This window comes from Callospermophilus lateralis, chromosome X (genome assembly GCF_048772815.1).
Source record: "Callospermophilus lateralis isolate mCalLat2 chromosome X, mCalLat2.hap1, whole genome shotgun sequence".
NCBI classification, from domain to species: domain Eukaryota; kingdom Metazoa; phylum Chordata; class Mammalia; order Rodentia; family Sciuridae; genus Callospermophilus; species Callospermophilus lateralis.
The window spans coordinates 68913410-68932657 of NC_135325.1; the positions used below are offsets into that span (position 1 = coordinate 68913410).

At 38.2% G+C, this 19248-nt stretch overlaps 1 protein-coding gene across 4 annotated transcripts; it reads left to right on the forward strand.

Moving 5' to 3' along the window:
* Positions 1-2874: 2874 nt before the first annotated feature.
* Positions 2875-19098, forward strand: Nox1 (NADPH oxidase 1). Of its 4 annotated transcripts, none has more exons than XM_077107172.1 (13): positions 2875-2946; positions 5091-5186; positions 10128-10238; positions 10655-10739; positions 11048-11196; positions 11300-11481; positions 11566-11698; positions 14199-14291; positions 15274-15509; positions 15723-15885; positions 16314-16460; positions 16640-16764; positions 18972-19098. In XM_077107172.1, the coding sequence occupies exons 1-13, from the start codon at positions 2902-2904 to the stop codon at positions 19096-19098; spliced, it is 1692 nt and encodes a 563-aa protein (XP_076963287.1). In that variant the 5' UTR covers positions 2875-2901. The 4 variants fall into 4 exon arrangements, with proteins under 4 accessions (XP_076963287.1, XP_076963284.1, XP_076963286.1 ...); XM_077107169.1 differs by having other exon boundaries at positions 2902-2946; positions 5091-5190; positions 10132-10238; XM_077107171.1 differs by lacking the exon at positions 16314-16460 and having other exon boundaries at positions 2902-2946; positions 5091-5190; positions 10132-10238.
* Positions 19099-19248: the final 150 nt, after the last annotated feature.

Below are 19248 nucleotides of genomic sequence, written 5' to 3' on the forward strand. Positions count from 1 at the left end.
GCTAGGCAAGCGCTCTGCCACTGAGCCATAAACCCAGCCCATGTTTTCTCTTTTAATAAGTCCCTTTTCTAGTTTATGGACTAGACCAATAGAAATAAAGGTCATAAACTAGAAAGGCATTTATTAAAAGAAAAAATTTAAATGGCCAGTAGTTGAAATGAAAGATACCCATTCGTAATCAGGGAAATGCAATTTAAAATAATAATAAAATAGTATTTAGGCTTGCTATAAAACTAATAAGATCTTGGGCTGGGCTTGTAGCTTGGTGGTAGAGCTCTTGCTTAGCATGTGTGAGGCACTGGGTTCTGTCCTCAGCACCAGAGAAAAATAAATAAATAAATAAAGGTATTGTGTATATCTACAACAAAAAAGTAAAAAGTAAATAAAACTAATACAATCTAGAAAATACCAAGTGTTGGTAAACATGTGCAGGAAGTGCAACTCTCATCCAAAACTCATTGTTCATTTATGTGAACACTTTGGAACAGACTTTGGCATTATGTGATAAAGTTGCACATGTGCAAATCTCAGGACCTGAGAATTCCACCCCTAGGTATATACCTTAGACAAACTATATCACAAATGTGTCATTCAATCAACATTATTCCATCGTCATACCTTTCAGTAGTAGAATGAATAAATAAATTAAGGTATATTCATTCAGTGACATTTTAAATAGCATGTAAATGAACTGCAACTGCATGTGCCAACATGTATGAATCTCAAAAAAGGAACGGTGAAAGAAACAAATCACAAACATACAAACATTTTTGTTAAGTGGAATTCCACTTACAAAAAGTTCAAAACAGGAAAAATTAAACAGTATTGTCTAAAGATGTGTTTATAGCTAGTAAAACTATAAAGAAAAGCAAGGGAATGATTAACTCAAAGTTTAGGTTGCTTCTGATGGGGGAGGGAGAGGCAAAGAAGAGGAACACATTGATCTATCTTTCTCTCTCTCTCTCTCATTTTTTCTTTCACAAAGGATTGAACCCAGGGGTGCTTAACCACTGAGAAAACCCCCAGCCCTCTTTATTTTTCTGAGGCAGGGTCTCTCCAAGTTGCTTAGGGCATTGCTAAGTTACTGAGGCTGGCTCCTCCTGCCTCAGCCTTCCTAGTAGCTGGGATAACAGGTGTGCACCACTACACCGAGCTCACACTGGGATCTTTAAAACCCTGGAAAACCTGGTGGTGAGAACATAAATATTCATTCTTTAAAATTATTTTTAAAAATTAATTAATTAATTTTAATTAGGTATATATGACAGCAGAATGCATTTTGATTCATTGTATACAATTGCAGTAAAATTTTCATTTCTCTGGTTGTACACAACGTAGCATCACACCATGTGTGCAGTCATACATGTACCTAGGGTAATAAAAGCATATTCACACCAATTCGTGTCTTCACACATGTACTTTGGATAATAATGACCAAATCATTCCACCATCTTTCCTGACCCCATACTCCTCCCCTCCCCTCCCTCCCCTTTACCAAAGTTCCTCAATTTTCCCATGCCCCCCCCCCATTATGGATCAGCATCCACTTATCAGAGAGAACATTCAGCCTTTGGTGTTTTGGGATTGACTTACTTTGCTTAGCATGATATTCTCCAACTCCATCCATATACCTTCAAATGTCATAATTTTATTCTCTTTTCATGCTGAATAATATTCCAGTGTGTATGTACACCACAGTTTCTTTATCCATTCATATATTGAAAGACATCTAGGTTGGTTCCACAGTTTAGCTATTGTGAATTGAGCTGCTATAAACACTGATGAGGCTGTGTTACTATAGCATGATGATTTTAAGTCCTTTGGGTATGGACCAAGGAGTGGGATAGCTGGGTCAAATGGTGGTTCCATTCCAAGTTTTCTAAGTTCATTCCTTAAAATTATTTTTAAAGTGCATATATATGCTTTATATACACTTCCATGTGTATTTCTTTTTTTTTTTTGAGAGAGAGAGAGAGAGAGAGAATTTTAATATTTATTTTATTTTTTTTTAGTTTTCGGCGGACACAACATCTTAGTTTGTATGTGGTGCTGAGGATCGAACCTGGGCTGCACGCATGCCAGGCGAGCGTGTTACCGCTTGAGCCACATCCCCAGCCCATCATGTGTATTTCACCATTTAAAAAAAAGAAAAAATAAATGCCCAGAGCTGAAAACACAACTCTAGCTAGTCTATCACACTAGAAGACAAATATCTCCCTTGTTTTGAATGCCCTGTCCCTGTTTTGAACCAAGGTGTATATTTATACTGTTATTTTTCTTTTATTCTGTTTGCCCTTTCAGCCAGTCAAGTTTTCCTCAGAGCTATTATCATATCCATCAATCATGGATCATCCTCCATAGAAACTAGTATACTGAAATTTCTAAGCTAGCCAAGCTGAGGCCCAACTGACAGCTGGCAAATAGGAGAATTCTACCAAAAGCTCAACTCAAAGCAGCTTCTTTGAAACACACACTTCCTTCCCTGCTTCTCCTGAGGTAATCTGAGTATAATCCCAGCCTAATTATTTTTTCTCATGAGAAACCATAGCAAATCTCTTATCAAGGAAAGTAATGCTTCACATTAGGTCATGTTGATAAGATGATGAGCAAGAATATTTTCACCCAAGAAGACTGCTATTTCCTGAAGGTGTAAAATCCCTAACAGGGAAAACCCCTGTGGTTCTCCTATGTAGGGCTGGTCTACCTAAGCTGATAACAGTTCCTTCCAAAGGAGGAAGGCAAAATACATTTAGTCATTTCTGGGTAGGTGTGCACTATTCACATCTTAAAGGCTCAAGAGACTCAGAACCGGACAGAGGTCCCAACCCTGAAGAACCTCTTCAGAATCCAGATTTCTGAATCTGCTCTGCACCTAGAGAGACTCCAAACCACTTCTTGACTATGGGGAACTGGGTGGTTAACCACTGGTTGACAGTTTTGTTACTGGTAAGTGATGTTTAACTTCCTATTAGTTCAGAATGTTAGTTAACACAGGAGACATCTAGTTTGTTAATATTTGTAAAATTACTCAAAAGTGAAAGCGTCTATGGCAATTATTTGGCTCATCAAGGCCAGTTATCATTTAGAAACTTGAACTCTAGGCCAGATGAGAGAACAGAGACAAAAAAATATAGGCAATTGTTCATGTTGCCATACTTGGAATTTCAATTTGTTTTCATTCTCTGACTTATTTTTCGCTACCATCCCACTTCTATCTGTTGCCATGGAGCATTTGGTTTCTCTCCTTTTCATATTACTGTCATCAAGATTTCATAAAATAATTAAATGTTTGAGAGGGAAGTTATCTAAGAGATCATCTTGACCCAGAAGTTCCCACTAAAACTATATCGCGACCCCCCACTCATGTAATTGCTAATTTTTCTAATAACTACATATAAAAAAGGTAAATGAGGTGAATTTTTTTTTGATACTGGGGATTGAGCCCAGGTATGCTTTACCACTGAGCTACATCCCCAGCAATTTTTATTTTTTATTTTGAGACAGAATCTCACTAAATTGCTGAGGCTGGCTTTGAACTTGCAATCTTCCTGCTTTGGCCTCCCCAGCTGTTGGGCTTACTGCTGTGCTCCACCATGCCCAGCCCTGTTTTCCTCATTATTTTTTGTACCAGGGATTGAACTCAGGGGCACTCAACCACTGAGCCACATCCCCAGTCCTATTTTGTATTTTATTTAGAGACAGGGTCTCACAGAGTTGCTTAGCGCCTTGTCGTTGCTGAGGCTGGCTTTGAACTTGAGATCTTCCTGTCTCAGTATCCCCAGCTGCTGGGATTACACAGGCATGTGCCACTGTGCCTGACTTATCCTCATTTTTATGGGTGAAGAAATTGATGTTCAGAGAACTTAAATCGCAGAGCTTAAATCATAGAGCTAGTAAGTGGTGGTGTTAGAAATTGGAGTATGATACCAATATCACACTTGGAATCACTATGCTTTTCTGCTAGAGGTCTGCAAGTGGTCCAGATCCAGTGAATCTGAAATAACTATGCTCTAGGCTAAAGGCCTTTTACCTGTAGGCTGAGATGGTTCTTATCCATCCTGATGCCAAGAATATATTCTAGAGGCATCCCAGTACCATAGAGACCTGTTGAATTACAGACCAGCACTTCCAAACCTGGGCTAGAGCTCAATTGGTGGTGTCTAAGGCAATGAGCAGTGGGTTCCAAATTGCCCTCTTAGCCAATGAAGTCAGAGCTTTGGACAGGCAAAAGCAGTATTAAGGGCTAAAATGAGTAGAAGTAACAATAGGTTAATTTTAAAAAAGACTCACAATCTAAAAACAGGAAAATGTGTGTCAGGGTGTAATTAAAGAGGCAGGGCCATCTGGGAATGGATTAGCCCTTTTCAAATGGGTATTCTTATAGATGCTAAATTTATTCTTTGTTTCTTCAGAAATTCACTTATTCACTTATTGCCATTTTTTAGGTTCAATAGTTTGAAAGTTCTAGTCCAAGAATTGGCAAATGTTTCAGTAAAATCTAGATAGTATATATTTTAGGCTTTGTGAGCCATATGGCTTCTGTCCCAGCTACTCAACTTTGCCATCCTATCACAAAAACAGCCATAAACATTACAGAAATGAATAGATGTGGCTTAGTGCCAATGCCACTTTATTTATGGTCACTAAAATTTGAATTTCATAAAATTTTCATGTCATGAAATATTCTTCTTCTTTTTCTATTTTTAACTGTTTAGAACTGTCAAAACAGTCAATGGTAGAGCATTTGCCTGGCATGCACATGGACCTGGATTCAATCCTTAGCAATGCAAAAAATTTAAAAAAAGTAAAAAATGAAAACAAAAAATTTGAGCTTGCAGGTTGTGAAAAACAGGTAACAAACGAGATTTAGTTCATGGACCTTAGATTGCTGACCCTGATCATTAGTGTCTAATGCATGTCTCAAAGTGTTAGCTTACTCTGAAAAGTAGATTAGATACTGGCAGGATTTTATACATTTAAAACAAAAACAGATAAACACAAAGTAATCAAAATGGTGACACTGCTTCCTATACCTTATCTACTTCTTTCCAAATCCCACTGTTTTCCTTGCTTCTTTTTTCTTCCTGTAGGTTGCTTGGTTGGGACTGAATGTTTTCCTGTTTGTACATACCTTCCTGAAATATGAGAAGGACGACAAATACTACTACACAAGAGAAATTCTTGGGGTGAGTATCACAGTTGTGATGTGATAAATCATTATTAGTTTTAGATGGGGGTTTCATAACTTGCCCAGGCTGGCCTTGAACTTGAAATCCTTCTGCCTCAGCCTAAGTAGATGGGATTACAGGCATGTGCCACTACACCTGAAATATGTAGATACAGATGTAAATATACATGGTATATGATTCTGGCTCCTTTGTGACCCAATGCTCTGATTTCTTCTAGGGCTAGGATTGCCAGAAAAAATATAGGATGCCCACCTAAATATGAATTTCAGAAAATCAAGGAATCATTTTTTATATAAGCATGTTCCAAATATCACATGGAGTATAGGTATACAAAAATATTTATTTTTATTTCTGAAATTCAAATTTAGCTGGATAGCCTATAATTTATTTATTTATTTATTTATTTATTTATTTATTTATTTATTGGTGCCAGGTATTGAACCAGGGGCAATTAATCCCTGAGCCACATCTCCAGCTCTTTTTAATATTTTATGTAGAGACAGAGTATTTCTGAGGTGCTTAGGGCCTCACTAAGTTGCTGGGGCTCGCTTATGAACTTGCAATCCTCCTGCCTCAGCCTCCTGAGCTGCTGAGATTATAGGCATGTGTCATCATACCTGGCCTCTAATTTTTATTAGTAAATCTGAAAACCCTATCTAGGGCACACTCCATAGGATGTATAAAGAAAACATGCAATAGAGAAAACTATTAGGCAGTGGTTTTCAACCTGGTTCCAGAAACTCAGGTGCTCCTATAAGGTGTGAGAGGAAGTGTAACTGGGCAATGTTCCTGACTCTTGCCTTTACTTCAGTCAGAGCAGCCTTTACCTGTCTTACAAATGCCTGATTATTATTTTAAGAAAGAGTTTGGAAACAAAAGAAGAAGGTAGAGAAGGAGAGAGAGAGAGAGAGAGAGAGAGAGAGAGAGAGAGAGAGAGAGAGAGAGAGAGAGGGGGAGGGAGGGAGGGAGGGAGGGAGGGGGAGAGGGAGAGAGAGAGGGAGAGAGAGAGAAGAAAGAAAGAAAGAAAGAAAGAAAGAAAGAAAGAAAGAAAGAAAGAAAGAAAGAAAGAAAGAAAGAAAGAAAGAAAGACATTTGAAAACCACTCCTGTGGATTAATGTCACCTTGCTATCCCCAGGATATGGGGCCCGGGAGATGGGTGGTGCAGAACCCTAGGCTTGCAGAAAGGTGGGTCAGGTTAAGGTACCAAATGGAGCAGACTGGGAAAGTAGCATATTAAGTATGGAAGAGGGAGGAGGTAGGTTGGCACTTAGTGTGGAGGTAATATGGAGGTGAGGCTGTTTTTTTCCCAAGCTAATGCACCTGGACCCTACCAGTTTAGAACAACAAATTAGATTGCCATCTCTATTATGCAGTAACAGTTTAGGGATTTGGTTAAATCACTTTCATCCTGACAGTGCTTTTTTTCAATAGCTTTACACAAAGGTCCACTCAATGTACATATTTAAAGACAGCTTGTCCTTTTAAAAAATCCTTTTCTCTCCATAATCAAAGGATCCATGTTGAGATCACAACGGATTTGAATGTTCTGTTCATGGCTTATTTCACCCTGCTGTTTTTAATTTTAAATGTTCATCCCTCATCCCTGTTTAGAAACTAAAACTCCAAAGGAAGTGTTAATTTGTTTTAAAAATAGCTTTTTACTAAGAGAATGATGCAATAAATGTGACTAGTTATTAAGAACTTGATTACTTCATGACAAAAAATCAGCAGCATAAAAATGAATCATACTGATATCCTGTGGACATTTTATTTTGAAAGCCTTTTTAAAAAATAAATTAATTATAAATAATACTACTTTCAATGAGACCAAGCCACACAGAAGTATAAGTAAAATGTGAAAATTCCCCTCCAATCCCTCTCCCCAGAGATAACCACCATTAATAGTTTGGTGTGTGTATAGATATGCTGACATACACTCACAAACGCATCGCATAGGTATTGTTTTTGTTTTTAAGGTAGGTACTATTGCTTTTAATTTCCACAGAATGAAATTCGCTTTTTTGCTGTGCTATAATTTTTTTTCTTTTTTTAAGAGACAGGGTCTCTCTAAGTTATTTAGGGCCTCACTAAATTGCTGAGGCTGGCTTTGACTTTGCAATCCTCCTGCCTCAGCCTCCTAAGCTGCTGGGATTTCAGGCATGTGCCACCACCCCTGGCCATGTTATGAGGTTTTTTTTTTTTTTTTTTTTTTTTTTGGTACCGGGGAATGAACACAGGGGCACTTGACTACGGAGCCACATCCCTAGCCCTATTTTGTATTTTATTTAGAGACAGGATCTCACTGAGTTGCTTAGTTCCTTGCTTTTGCTGAGGCTGGTTTTGAACTCACGATCCTCCTGCCTCAGCCTCCTGAGCCACTGGGATTACAGGTGTGTACCACTGCACTTGACCATGCTATGAGTTTTGAGAAACAAAGATAGGATATTTTTTAAAATCAAAAAAGGGATCATATTGTAGATCTTAACTCAAAATGCTTCCCATGCTTAATGTGTCTCAGATATCTTTCCATGTGAGACTTGGAATCAGCTCATACTAACTTGCAATATTGAGTTGTGTGAATCTCTTCCCAACTCTGCATGCAGTGATATCAAGTTGGTGTCTTGAAATCTGCTCTAGTGGGAGTAGTTACATCATCACAAAAGGCAAATGCTGGAAATTGGGAATCTCCCTGCTACCCTCCAAAAAAGCTGGTTGTTAAAACATTTACTGCCACTATACTACTGAAGGTAGTTCTCAGCCTTTGAAGAGGGTAACAGTTCATCACATTAATGTGTCATAATTGATTTATTCATTCCATAGGGTATTTCTTAAATTCATGCTCACCTTGGGATAACACAGAAAGCAATTTAATTCACTATGAACCAGAGAAAATAAGTAGCAGAGGAAGGAGTCTAAATACACAGTCAATGAGGCATTAATGATAGCAGAATTTCAATTATAACATCAGTGAGAGTTGATATAGAGAAATGAATATACATTGGGATATTTCAATGTGCTGCAATGAAGGGAAAAAACATTTTCTCTAAAAAGAATTCATTCCATATAGATAGCTGCCCCAGAATATGGAGCTGTGAAATTATAGTCCTACATTTTCAATTTACTTGCCAATTTTAGCTGTAAGAAACCTCTGTGACTCAAATAAGCAAGCTACGGGAACCAATGTGGAAATGCAGGATATCTGAGATGAACAGAGAAAATTTACTCTGAAATGGAACAGGCTGTCTCCACCTAAAACAGTCAGAGTGTGACTCAGCAGAGAGAGAAAACACAGGTCATATGGAAGAGCCAGAAGTGGAAAACAGTAGGGCAGCTCTTGTTCATTGCACTGCCTACATTATAAGCCATTATGGACCCTCCTAGGCAAATCTTGACCTCACTTATCAAACTGATGTCACATTGTTCTGGGTTTAGGTTGTATGGAAAGATCGTTTGTACCTTAAATATAATTAGGAAATGACTGAGAAATTTTTAACTCTAACCCATACTTGTATTTTTAGCAAGTCTTTGACAGACATACATGTAAGGCTGGCCAGTCAACTGATGTGCAACAAGAATTGCCTGGCTGCTGCCACCACCTCCACTACTACTACAAGATTGTCACACTCTATAGCCTACAGTCTCAAGTAAACGACACAGACTTAGAAACCAGTGGCACAGAGTTGAGTAGTGAAGCTTAGCTGCCATGAAGTTGAGCATATTCTGTCCAGTCTATATCTAATTAGGCCTGTTGCTGGGCTAAAAACTTCTGTACATCACTGACTTCTTGTCTCCTTTTCCAGAAGCTCCTACTGTTATATCAGGTTGTTCTTGATTTATGACACCTGGCCACCTTAGGAATTCAGCTTGAAATTCTGCTTTTAGAAGTTCTCCCTTCTCAGAATTGAGGTTATAGCTCAGTAGTAGAGTGCTTGCCTAATATGTGCAAGGCCCTGGGTTTAATCCCCAGCACTCTCCCCACCCCCAAAAAGAAAGTTATCCATTCTTAAATCTCTACCTAAGTTTAAGAATTTTACTCCAAGGAGTTTGCTAATCTTGCTTAAGCTTTAATCAATTGTTAAATATATCTTAAATATGTGGTTAAATTTTTAATTATTATTATCAATTATATGCTTATAATGTCAACATTAGAAAATATAGAAAAGAGAATAGTCACCATCTGTAATTATACCTTTAAATATGGGCTTTATTTAAAATGCATATAAAATTATATATGAGCCAGGAGTGGTGGTGTACAGCTATAATCCCAGCAACTTGGGAGGCTGAGGCTGGGAAGATCACAAGTTTGAGGCCAGCCTCAGCAAATTAGTGAGGCCCTAAGCAATTAGTGAGATCCTGACTCAAAATAAAAAAATAAAAGAGGCTCAGTAGTTAAGTACCCCTGGATTCCATCCCAGTACGAAAAATAGTATATATGATCCTCAAGACTCTCTTATGAATGAAAAATAATAAAATCATAATTAAGTGTATTAAACAGAAATACTTATTAAATATTATATCCATGGAATGCATTTGCTAACATGGAATCATTAAATCCTGTTCTCTTTCATGTTAATTCACGTATAGTTAAATATTTCTGGGCTGGGGTTGTGGCTCTGCGGTAGAGTGCTCGCTTAGCATGCGTGAGGCACCACATAAAAATGAAATAATAATTGTTTCCACCTACAACTAACAAAATAAATATTTAAAAATATATTTCTAAACCACTTTCATGGGAATTTCTCAATTCAGTGTTAAGTTCAGCACATTTTCTGCCTTTTACAAATAGAGACTGGCCTGATGGTGCTAGTTACTGAGAGAGAGGGGAAGCAGCTGCACCTCTGTCCATTTGCAGATCTCAGACAAGTGAATTGGGTCATTGCTCACCTGTTAGATGGTAACATGAAGCAGCAGTCTGACTCTTTTCTTCTCTACTCTAGACAGCGTTGGCTGTGGCCCGAGCCTCTGCTTTCTGCTTGAATTTTAACAGCATGCTGATCCTGATTCCTGTGTGTCGCAATTTGCTGTCCTTCTTGAGAGGATCCTGCTCCGTGAGTCCTAGCTACAACTAGGTCAACTTTCACATTAAAGAAAGAGACCCTGGGGCTGGGGATGTGGCTCAAGTGGTAGCGCACTCGCCTGGCATGCGTGCAGCCTGGGTTCGATCCTCAGCACCACATACAAACAAAGATGCTGTGTCTGCCAAAAACTAAAAAAATAAATATTAAAATTCTCTCTCTCTCTTTCTTAAAAAAAAAAGAAAGAAAGAGACCCTGATATACTTGATGTTAGTCCAATACTAAGTCCCTAGGAATGGGAGCTAGTGGTCTCTTTTGGTGACTAAGGGTGTAGGTAAGGATGGGTGGGTATTGATTGGCATGCTATATCTAAGACAAGTTGGCTATAGGTTAGTGAATTTCATAAGGCAGGATAGCGACACCTGACCATGATCACTTTATATTTGTAGTTTTGCAGTCGCACACTGAGAAAGTCATTGGATCACAACCTCACCTTCCATAAGCTGGTGGCATATATGATCTGCATATTCACAGGTAACTCAGTAAAACCATGAAACTGAAAATTCAAGGGTATTCGGAATCTAGTTTCATTTACCCATGCATATAAACATTCAAAAAATATTGAGCACCTGGAACTATTTTTCATGCAGTGTTCTAGGCTTGTATCCCAGGAGCATATATTCTATTCCTTTGAGAAATGTCTAGGTATAAGATCTTTGATCTCCCTGCATTACAGGGCACCTTCTATGGACTCAAAATTCTACTAGCATTATATGTAGGATTCTCCTATTTTAGTGAGTTGTGCCTGCCATAATGTTCCTGAGACATTTCTTTCTTTTTAGCTATCCACATCATTGCACACCTGTTTAACTTTGAACGCTACAGCAGAAGCCAACATGTCACAACTATAACCCTTGCCTCTGTTCTCTCCAGCCTACATCATGACAAAGAGGGGGGTTTTTGGCTAAATCCCATACAGTCACCAGACATGGTGAGTTGACTCAATGGCAAAGCCTCTGGGATCTGGTCATGAGCAGGAAGGCCAAAATATCCTTGTTGGACATCATGTCAGACTGACATTTCTCCGTTCACAGACAGTCTTGTATGTGACATTCACCACTATTGCTGGTCTCTCTGGAGTGATCATCACCATAGCCTTGATTCTCATGGTAACTTCATCTATGGAGTTTATTCGGAGGAACTATTTTGAGCTCTTCTGGTATACACACCACCTATTTATCATCTATATCATCTGTTTATGGATTCATGGCATGGGGTAAGGTCTTCAAACCCTCATTCTCAGGTTCCAGCTCTCAACCTTGCATAATTCTTTACCTTAAACTGTCTTTCTTTGTTTCAGTGGAATTGTCCGGGGTCAAACAGAGAAGAGCATGAATGAGAGTCATCCCCATAAGTGTGCACAGTCTTTTGAAAAGTGGGATGATCGTGACCCTGACTGCAAGGAGCCACAATTTGAGGGACATCCCCCTGAGGTAAGAACCCTTATGGACAAGGACAACCTCTTGTTATGTGTTGTTACTATTATCATTGTTAATATTACTCCTATTATTGTTATTATCATCATCATTAGCTCAGTCATGTGCTGGGTCCTATAAAGGATACCTACAAGATTTCTATCTTCAAGGAACTTCCAGCATCACTGGTAAAATGACAATTAATAGGGAATATTGAAAAAGAAGGACTAAAAATCATTGCATATTGTATGACCCCCTGTAAAGGTAATAATGTTGGTCCACATTATTGATACTTTTTACCATGTCTCAGCCTTGCAGCATAATATTGATTAATCTCATTTATATATAGCAATAATCTCTGGGGTAGGTACTTCTTTTGTCTCCATTTGGGGACAAAAGGACTAGAATTCCAAAAGATTAAATTCAAGACCAGGCTTTACGAGTTTTGACAGTTGTACCATCCAAAAACTCAGCTATGAAATCCCAATCAAATTTTCTTGTGAGGGCTGGGGATGTGGCTCAAGTGGTAGCGCGCTCGCCTGGCATGCATGCAGCCCGGGTTCAATCCTCAGCACCACATACAAACAAAGATGTTGTGTCTGCCGAGAACTAAAAAAATAAATATTAAAATTCTCTCTTCCTCTCTCTCTCTCTCTCTTCTCTCTCTTAAAAAATTTATTGTGAAAAATAAAAGCATTATTGAAGTAGGTTTTCTTTGGTGTTATGCTTGGAAACTGTTAGACAGTGGATGACTAAGAAACTGAGTTCTTGACCAGGGATATAGCTTGGTGGAAGAGTGTTTGCCTAACATGTACAAGGCCCTGAGTTTGATCCCTAGCACAACAAAGGAAGGAAGGAAGGAAGGAAGGAAGGAAGGAAGGAAGGAAGGAAGGAAGGAAGGAAGGAAGGAAAGAAAAAGGAAGGTAGTAAATATTGGGGCCATAAGTGTGCCATGTACTCTGTGCATACCTTAATTATTTCTTTATCTCCATTTCCTAGAAGTGAAATTCCTAGGTCCAAAGAGAAGGAATGCTTCTGAAACTGTTGAGATGTACTGCCATATTGCTTTCTGGGAAGATGCTGCTAATTTGTATCCCCATTAGCTATATGTGGGAGCACGCCCATTTCCCTGAATCCTAGTTAATTCTGGGAATTATTGCTCAAAGTTTGAGAGACTAAAATGCTATCTTGTTAATATTCATTTCTCTATTTCTTTTTTTAAGAGAGAGAGAGAGAGAATTTTTTTAATATTTATTTTTTAGTTTTCGGTGGATACAACATCTTTATTTTATTTTTATGTGGTGCTGAGGATCGAACCCAGCGCCCTGCACATGCTAGGTGAGCACGCTACCACTTGAGCCACATCCCCAGCCTATCATTTCTCTATTTCTGAGGCCAATAGTTTTATCACATTGTTATTACCCATTCCTTAAGTATGTTTTTTTCATGTATTCTGAATACAGCTGGGGATTTTTCTCAAATAACAAATAACACTAAATTGCATAATGTCTACTCTAACACTAGCCAGATCTCTGTTACTTCCTTTCCCAGAGATATCCAAGGAAGTTATTGACCTGCAACAGCATTCTACATAGCTTCGATATATCATACTTGACCAATTGTGCAAGAAGGGACATGACTTAGTATTACTAGGAAATATATTTCTAGTAGATCCTGTGCATATTGAAGTTATCTGCTATCTTGAGAAGACCTTGGGGGATAGAAAGTCTGCTTTAAAAAAATATATATGTAGACAAGATAAAAACAAACTACCAAAAGATGACATGAAAGTAGAAGGGGGATCTTAGGGAAGGGAAAGAGGAAGGGTGGGCATGGGTAAGGCAGGATGATAAGGAAGGTGGATACAAATTACATAATATGTATTATAAAATGTCACAAAGAAAAATATTATTTTAAACAAGTAATATGTGCTAATAATTATAATTTAATTATTAAATTAAATTTATAATTTATAATTTAAATAATTTTAAAAATCATGATTATGCTAAATGTTTTGAACACCTGAGAAAAGAGTGAATTAATATCAAGCTTTATATATTGTTACCAAAACATCAGTCAATATTTTCCCTTTTTTGTTTGTTTTGTTTTAAATCATTTGCTTCTATTTCATATTTACCATTTCTATTGGTTTTTCAGATTGGATAAGTTGTCCTGGAAGATAGTTTTAGATTTTCGAAATCAAATTTTATATTATTTAAGAATATAAATATATATACATATAGTATCATGTATTTTATTATTGTTGCTTTTGCTTCCTATCAGAAATGCAAATTTTCAAAGAATGGACTATTTTATAAGTAAGAGATTAGCAAACAAAACTATTGCAGTATATTCATTTCTACTTCTGTCTTCAGGATTTGGTAAAATTAGTGGCTTAGTAAAGATACACATCAATAGCTTGACAAATATTTACTGAATGAAGCAATGAACTGCTACACAAAGAAAGTTCTAAATGAGAGATTAAAAGGGAATCTCATTCTTTAATCTCCCTGTGCAGTCTTGGAAGTGGACCCTTGCACCAGTTGTTCTATATATCTTTGAAAGGTCTCTCCGATTTTATCGCTCCCAGCAGAAGGTTGTGATCACCAAGGTAAATAAATAAATAAATATGCACATTCATCTTGCTGTGATAAATGTGTATTCTGAGCATAGAACTAAATGGTCATCTCACACTGAAAGGAATAATAAAGAACACATGGAGGCAATATGTGTTTTTCTAGTGCTGCACAGAACTATGGGAAAGAGGGGAAGAGGAATTTGACAGGGGCTGGGGATGTGGCTCAAGCGGTAGCATGCTCGCCTGGCATGCGTGTGGCCCGGGTTCGATCCTCAACACCACATACAAACAAAGATGTTGTGTCTGCTGAAAACTAAAAAATAAATATTAAAAAAATTCTCTCTTTCTCTCTCCCCCTCTCTCACTCTCTCTTAAAAAAAAAAAAAGAGGAATTTGACAGAAACCATCAGGATGGGTCTATGTCAGAGGATGCAAACAGGTGGCCTGGGAGATCTAGTCAGTGGAGATGTGTGTGTGTGTGTGTGTGTGTGTGTGTGTGTGTGTGTCTACTCCTGGGGATTGAAGCCAGGACCTTGAACATGCTAGGCAAGCATTTTACCACTGAGCTACACTCCCTCTCCCATTCAGATATATATTGTTTGGCCTAAAAATGTTTGTTTAAAAATTAACTTGGAGCTAGAGGTGTAGCTCAGAGGTGCACCTCCCTAGCATGTGCACGGCCCTGGGTTTGATCCCTAGCATTGTGAAAAAAGAATCATTGAACTGGTTGCTGTTATTTAAAACTCTGGATGGAGGCTTTAACATTTTAAAAGAGGGGCATTTTTTTTTTTTTTTTTTACTTCTCTTGTGGAATCAGAAAACCCAGTAACACTGAGTCACAGTTCCATGGTGCAAGCATTCTCTGGAGCTAAGTAGCTGCTGCTGCCCCCTTTAGAAAAGACTTGGTCTCAGTTTACCATTGTCATCAGTCCTCCAGCTTTGCTCATCTACTTTAAATGCCTGCCTTTGTCACCATTTGAGTTTGTCTCCTTTGGTCTATGTGCTTCCTTCACAGGTTGTTATGCACCCATCCAAAGTTTTGGAATTGCAGATGAAGAAGCGTGGCTTTAGCATGGAAGTGGGACAGTACATCTTTGTTAATTGCCCCTCAGTCTCTTTCCTGGAGTGGCATCCCTTTACTCTGACTTCTGCTCCAGAAGAAGATTTCTTCTCCATTCATATCCGAGCAGCAGGGGATTGGACAGAAAATCTCATAAGGGCATTTGAACAACAGAATTCACTAATTCCCAGGTAGGTCTGTGAAATCAGCAGGGACTCAGACTAGGATATAGACTGGCAGAAGAGAGGAAACAATTCCTTACTGAAGCTCTGCTCTGGTAAGATGAATTGTGATTGAAACAAATAGGCAGAAGTCAGCTGTGGGAGCTGTTGTTGTGGGAGGATGTTTGAGGTTGGGAGAGGAGGTGAAACTTCACTTGAATTTTGTATTCTCCCTTCTGCTAGGATTGAGGTGGATGGTCCCTTTGGCACAGCCAGTGAGGATGTTTTTCAGTATGAAGTGGCTGTGCTGGTTGGGGCAGGAATTGGGGTCACCCCCTTTGCTTCCATCTTGAAATCCATCTGGTTCAAATTGCAGCATTCGGACCACAAACTCAAAACACAAAAGGTACCCTCCAGCATATCACTTTTTATATAGCCTGTGCCTGACAGTTCTAGTGCCCTCATAGGCTAAGGTCTTCACAGATGATAAGGGAGTAAACTTTCTTTAGAGAGTTTATAAATAGAGTGAGCAATCACTTCTCTCTGCCAAGGCATCTACTTCCAGTTTCAATAGAAAAGCATGGTCTTCTTTTCAATCTGGCGTTTAAAATCATCCCAAATGAAAGATGACCTTGGAGGGCTATTTCCATTAGGGAAATTGTCAGGAGTTTTGACATTCATGATGCCTAAGGTCTTCCACTTTGTATACATGATTTGTCAGATCACCCTTAGACTTAATCAACAAACATAGTGTGTGCATGTGTATAATCCCATCACACAGAATACATTGTAAAGGGCACTTAATAATGCTGTGGTCTCTTTTGCTGATTCCAGATTTATTTCTACTGGATCTGCAGGGAAACAGGTGCTTTTGCCTGGTTCAAGGACCTACTGACTTCCCTGGAACAGGAGATGGAAGAATCAGGCAAAGTGGGTTTTTTAAACTACCGTCTTTTCCTCACTGGATGGAACAGCAACATTGTGAGTTCAAACAATACACTAATTCCCATGTTAAGTGTAGATGAATGTCAGACAAAAGATAGAAATACTGCTGATTAGAAATAATTATTTCCTACCTGCCTTCACCCTCACATTCAAGCTTAAAAGTGACTGAAGGCAGTTATGAGGATTTTTTTTTAACTTCTTATTTCTGACTTTAGGCTGGTCATGCAGCATTAAACTTCGACAAGGCTACTGACATCCTGACAGGATTGAAACAGAAAACCTCCTTTGGGAGACCAATGTGGGACAATGAGTTTTCTACAATAGCTACCACCCACCCCAAGTAGGTATATTTTCCTCTAGTTAATTGAGTTTGTGGAGTTAGAATTTAGGAAAGGTACTACAGCATGTTGAACACTCTTGGGAAAAGATTTCTGGGGTAGAAACTATTTGAACTATCCTAGACTCTTGTTTAAAACTGAGGAAATTTTATCTGGGGTTTTAGCAAAATAAGAGTCGTGATCTTGTAATTGATGAGAAGATGCTGCTGCCCCAGCAAGCCTCCATTCAAACAGTGAGGCAAAGAGGCTCAGTTCTGAGCTATACTACCAAATAAAACAGAAAACTGGAGCAATTTAAATGTATGTTTTTTTTTTTTTTTTTTTTGGTGGTGTTTCTACAGAAACAAGGGTTTGGAATGTATTATCTAGTTCAACTGATCTCAGTCTTTTTGGAGGGTTTTGAATCATGTTAGAACATACAGGAAAATCTAGTGCTATGAAACCAGCCATTTCAATGGGAAGGAGATGAAGTTGGTCATGGTAGGTAAACTCCCTGAACAAGTTGGCAGGTGAGATCAATTCAATTGCACAAACATTATTGGTTACTTTCTATAAACTCAACATTCACTATTACAGGAACTTTGGAAGTTGAAAGAGAAATAGGGTACAGTTCTTGCTCTCAAGGAGCACACATTTGAATAAGAGATGCATACAATCAATTCAAAGTAGAATGATGTATTCCTTGAAACAAGTGCATGGACACCTATGGTTTAAAAACACGAAGTGCTTGGGAAAGACTTTATGAAGGGAGTGGCAAGAGCCCTTAGTTATTTGGATTTGGATGATCCTGGTTCCTAATGTTGGTTTTGATACTTTCCAGCTCTGGGACCTGGAGGTAGAAAACCCTCTGATCTTCAGATTCCTTATCTGTAATATGGGGGTTATATTAATAAATACCTACTGTACTCACTTGCAGGATTGTTGTGAAGATTAAATGAGACAATATATGAAAATTGCTCTGTAAATTGTAAAACAGTAGCATACAAGCAAATGAGATTATGCTAATTATCATGTTGTTTGCGTTGAACATAGTTAAAGCTGTGAGAATGAATAAGATTGTAAGCACTTGGGAAAAACTCTTTGGCAAATCCTCAGAGTGTTAACAGTTTCAATATGACCCAGTAATTCCATTCCTCGGTATATATATCCAAGAGAAATGAAAATGTATGCACACACAAAAACCTATGCATGAGTATACATAGCAACATTATTCACAATAACCTAAAAGTGGAAACTACCTGTGTCCATTAACAAATGTACATCCACATAATGGAAATATAATTTAGCTATAAAAATGAAAGACATATTGACACATGCTACCACATGGATGAAGCTTGAAAACCTTATATTGAATGAAAGAAGACATAAAAAGCCACTTATTATATGATTCTACTTATAGGAAATGTTTAGAATAGGCAGATCTAAATAGAGACTGTAGATTAGGGCAGAGAGGTTGTGATTGGGAAGAAATGGAGAGTGACTAGCTAATGTGGATGGGGTTTCCTTTGGGGATAATGAAAATGTTTTGGAATTAGTTGGTGATGGTTTCACAACTTTGTGGCTATACTAAAAAGCACTAAATGCACACTTCAAAAGGGTGAATTTTATGGTATGTGAATTGCACCATGATTAGATTTAAAAAGAGAGAAGGCAGGTGAGACCCAGAGCACAATTGGAAAAGTTAGCTTTGGCAAGAACATCTCCTCTTTAGTGTGAGAAATTTTGAGGTGGGGATAAGTTCACAGTGGATGGCTTTAATGTCAGCTAACACATATGCACTTGCTGTGTGCTAGGCATTTTTTAAATTTTATGTTTTCATTTAATTCTCAAAACAAACCTATGGGGTATGTATTATTTTTATTCCCATTTTACAGAAGGGAAGCTAAAACAGAGAGAGATGTTAAGGAACTTGCCTTAAGTTATGCAGGTGGGTTAAATGTCAGAGGTGGGATTTGAACTCAGATAGATTGGCTCCAGAGTCTTACTGATGTGTTGTATATTTCCTGGGTGTTGTGTTCTCAATAAAATGGCTCAGTGCTGAGAGTGATCTGGATTGAGAGCACATGAGGGACTTGCAAATTGAAAAGGTTAAAAACACTTACCATGAAGAATGTGGGAGTCAATGATGGAATTTTTGTTCAGTGTTGATGGGAGTAGTAGAGGGCCATTTCTCCATTTTATATCAACAGCCTTTGTTCTATTTGTATAGGTCTGTGGTGGGGGTTTTTCTATGTGGTCCTCTGACTTTGGCAAAGAGCCTGCGCAAATGTTGTCACCGATACTCCAGTCTGGATCCTCGGAAGGTTCAATTCTACTTCAACCAAGAAAATTTCTGAACTATAGGAGTAAACTCAGTAGTTTGCATTTTGTCCCTCTTTTGGATTTTCAGCAACTTACTTCATCGGGTCAGGTTTGTTCAGCCACTTCATGATAATACTGTACCTCTCAAGCTTTGACTTGACTCGCTGTCTTATTAAAAGAAATGC

Coding starts and splice junctions, on each gene's coding strand:
- Nox1 (XM_077107172.1), top strand. CDS start 2,902: ATGGGGAACTGGGTGGTTAACCACTGGTTGACAGTTTTGTTACTG. Junction 10,239..10,654: donor TCTTGAGAGGATCCTGCTCC/GTGAGTCCTAGC, acceptor TTATATTTGTAG/TTTTGCAGTCGCACACTGAG. Junction 16,765..18,971: donor ATAGCTACCACCCACCCCAA/GTAGGTATATTT, acceptor CTATTTGTATAG/GTCTGTGGTGGGGGTTTTTC.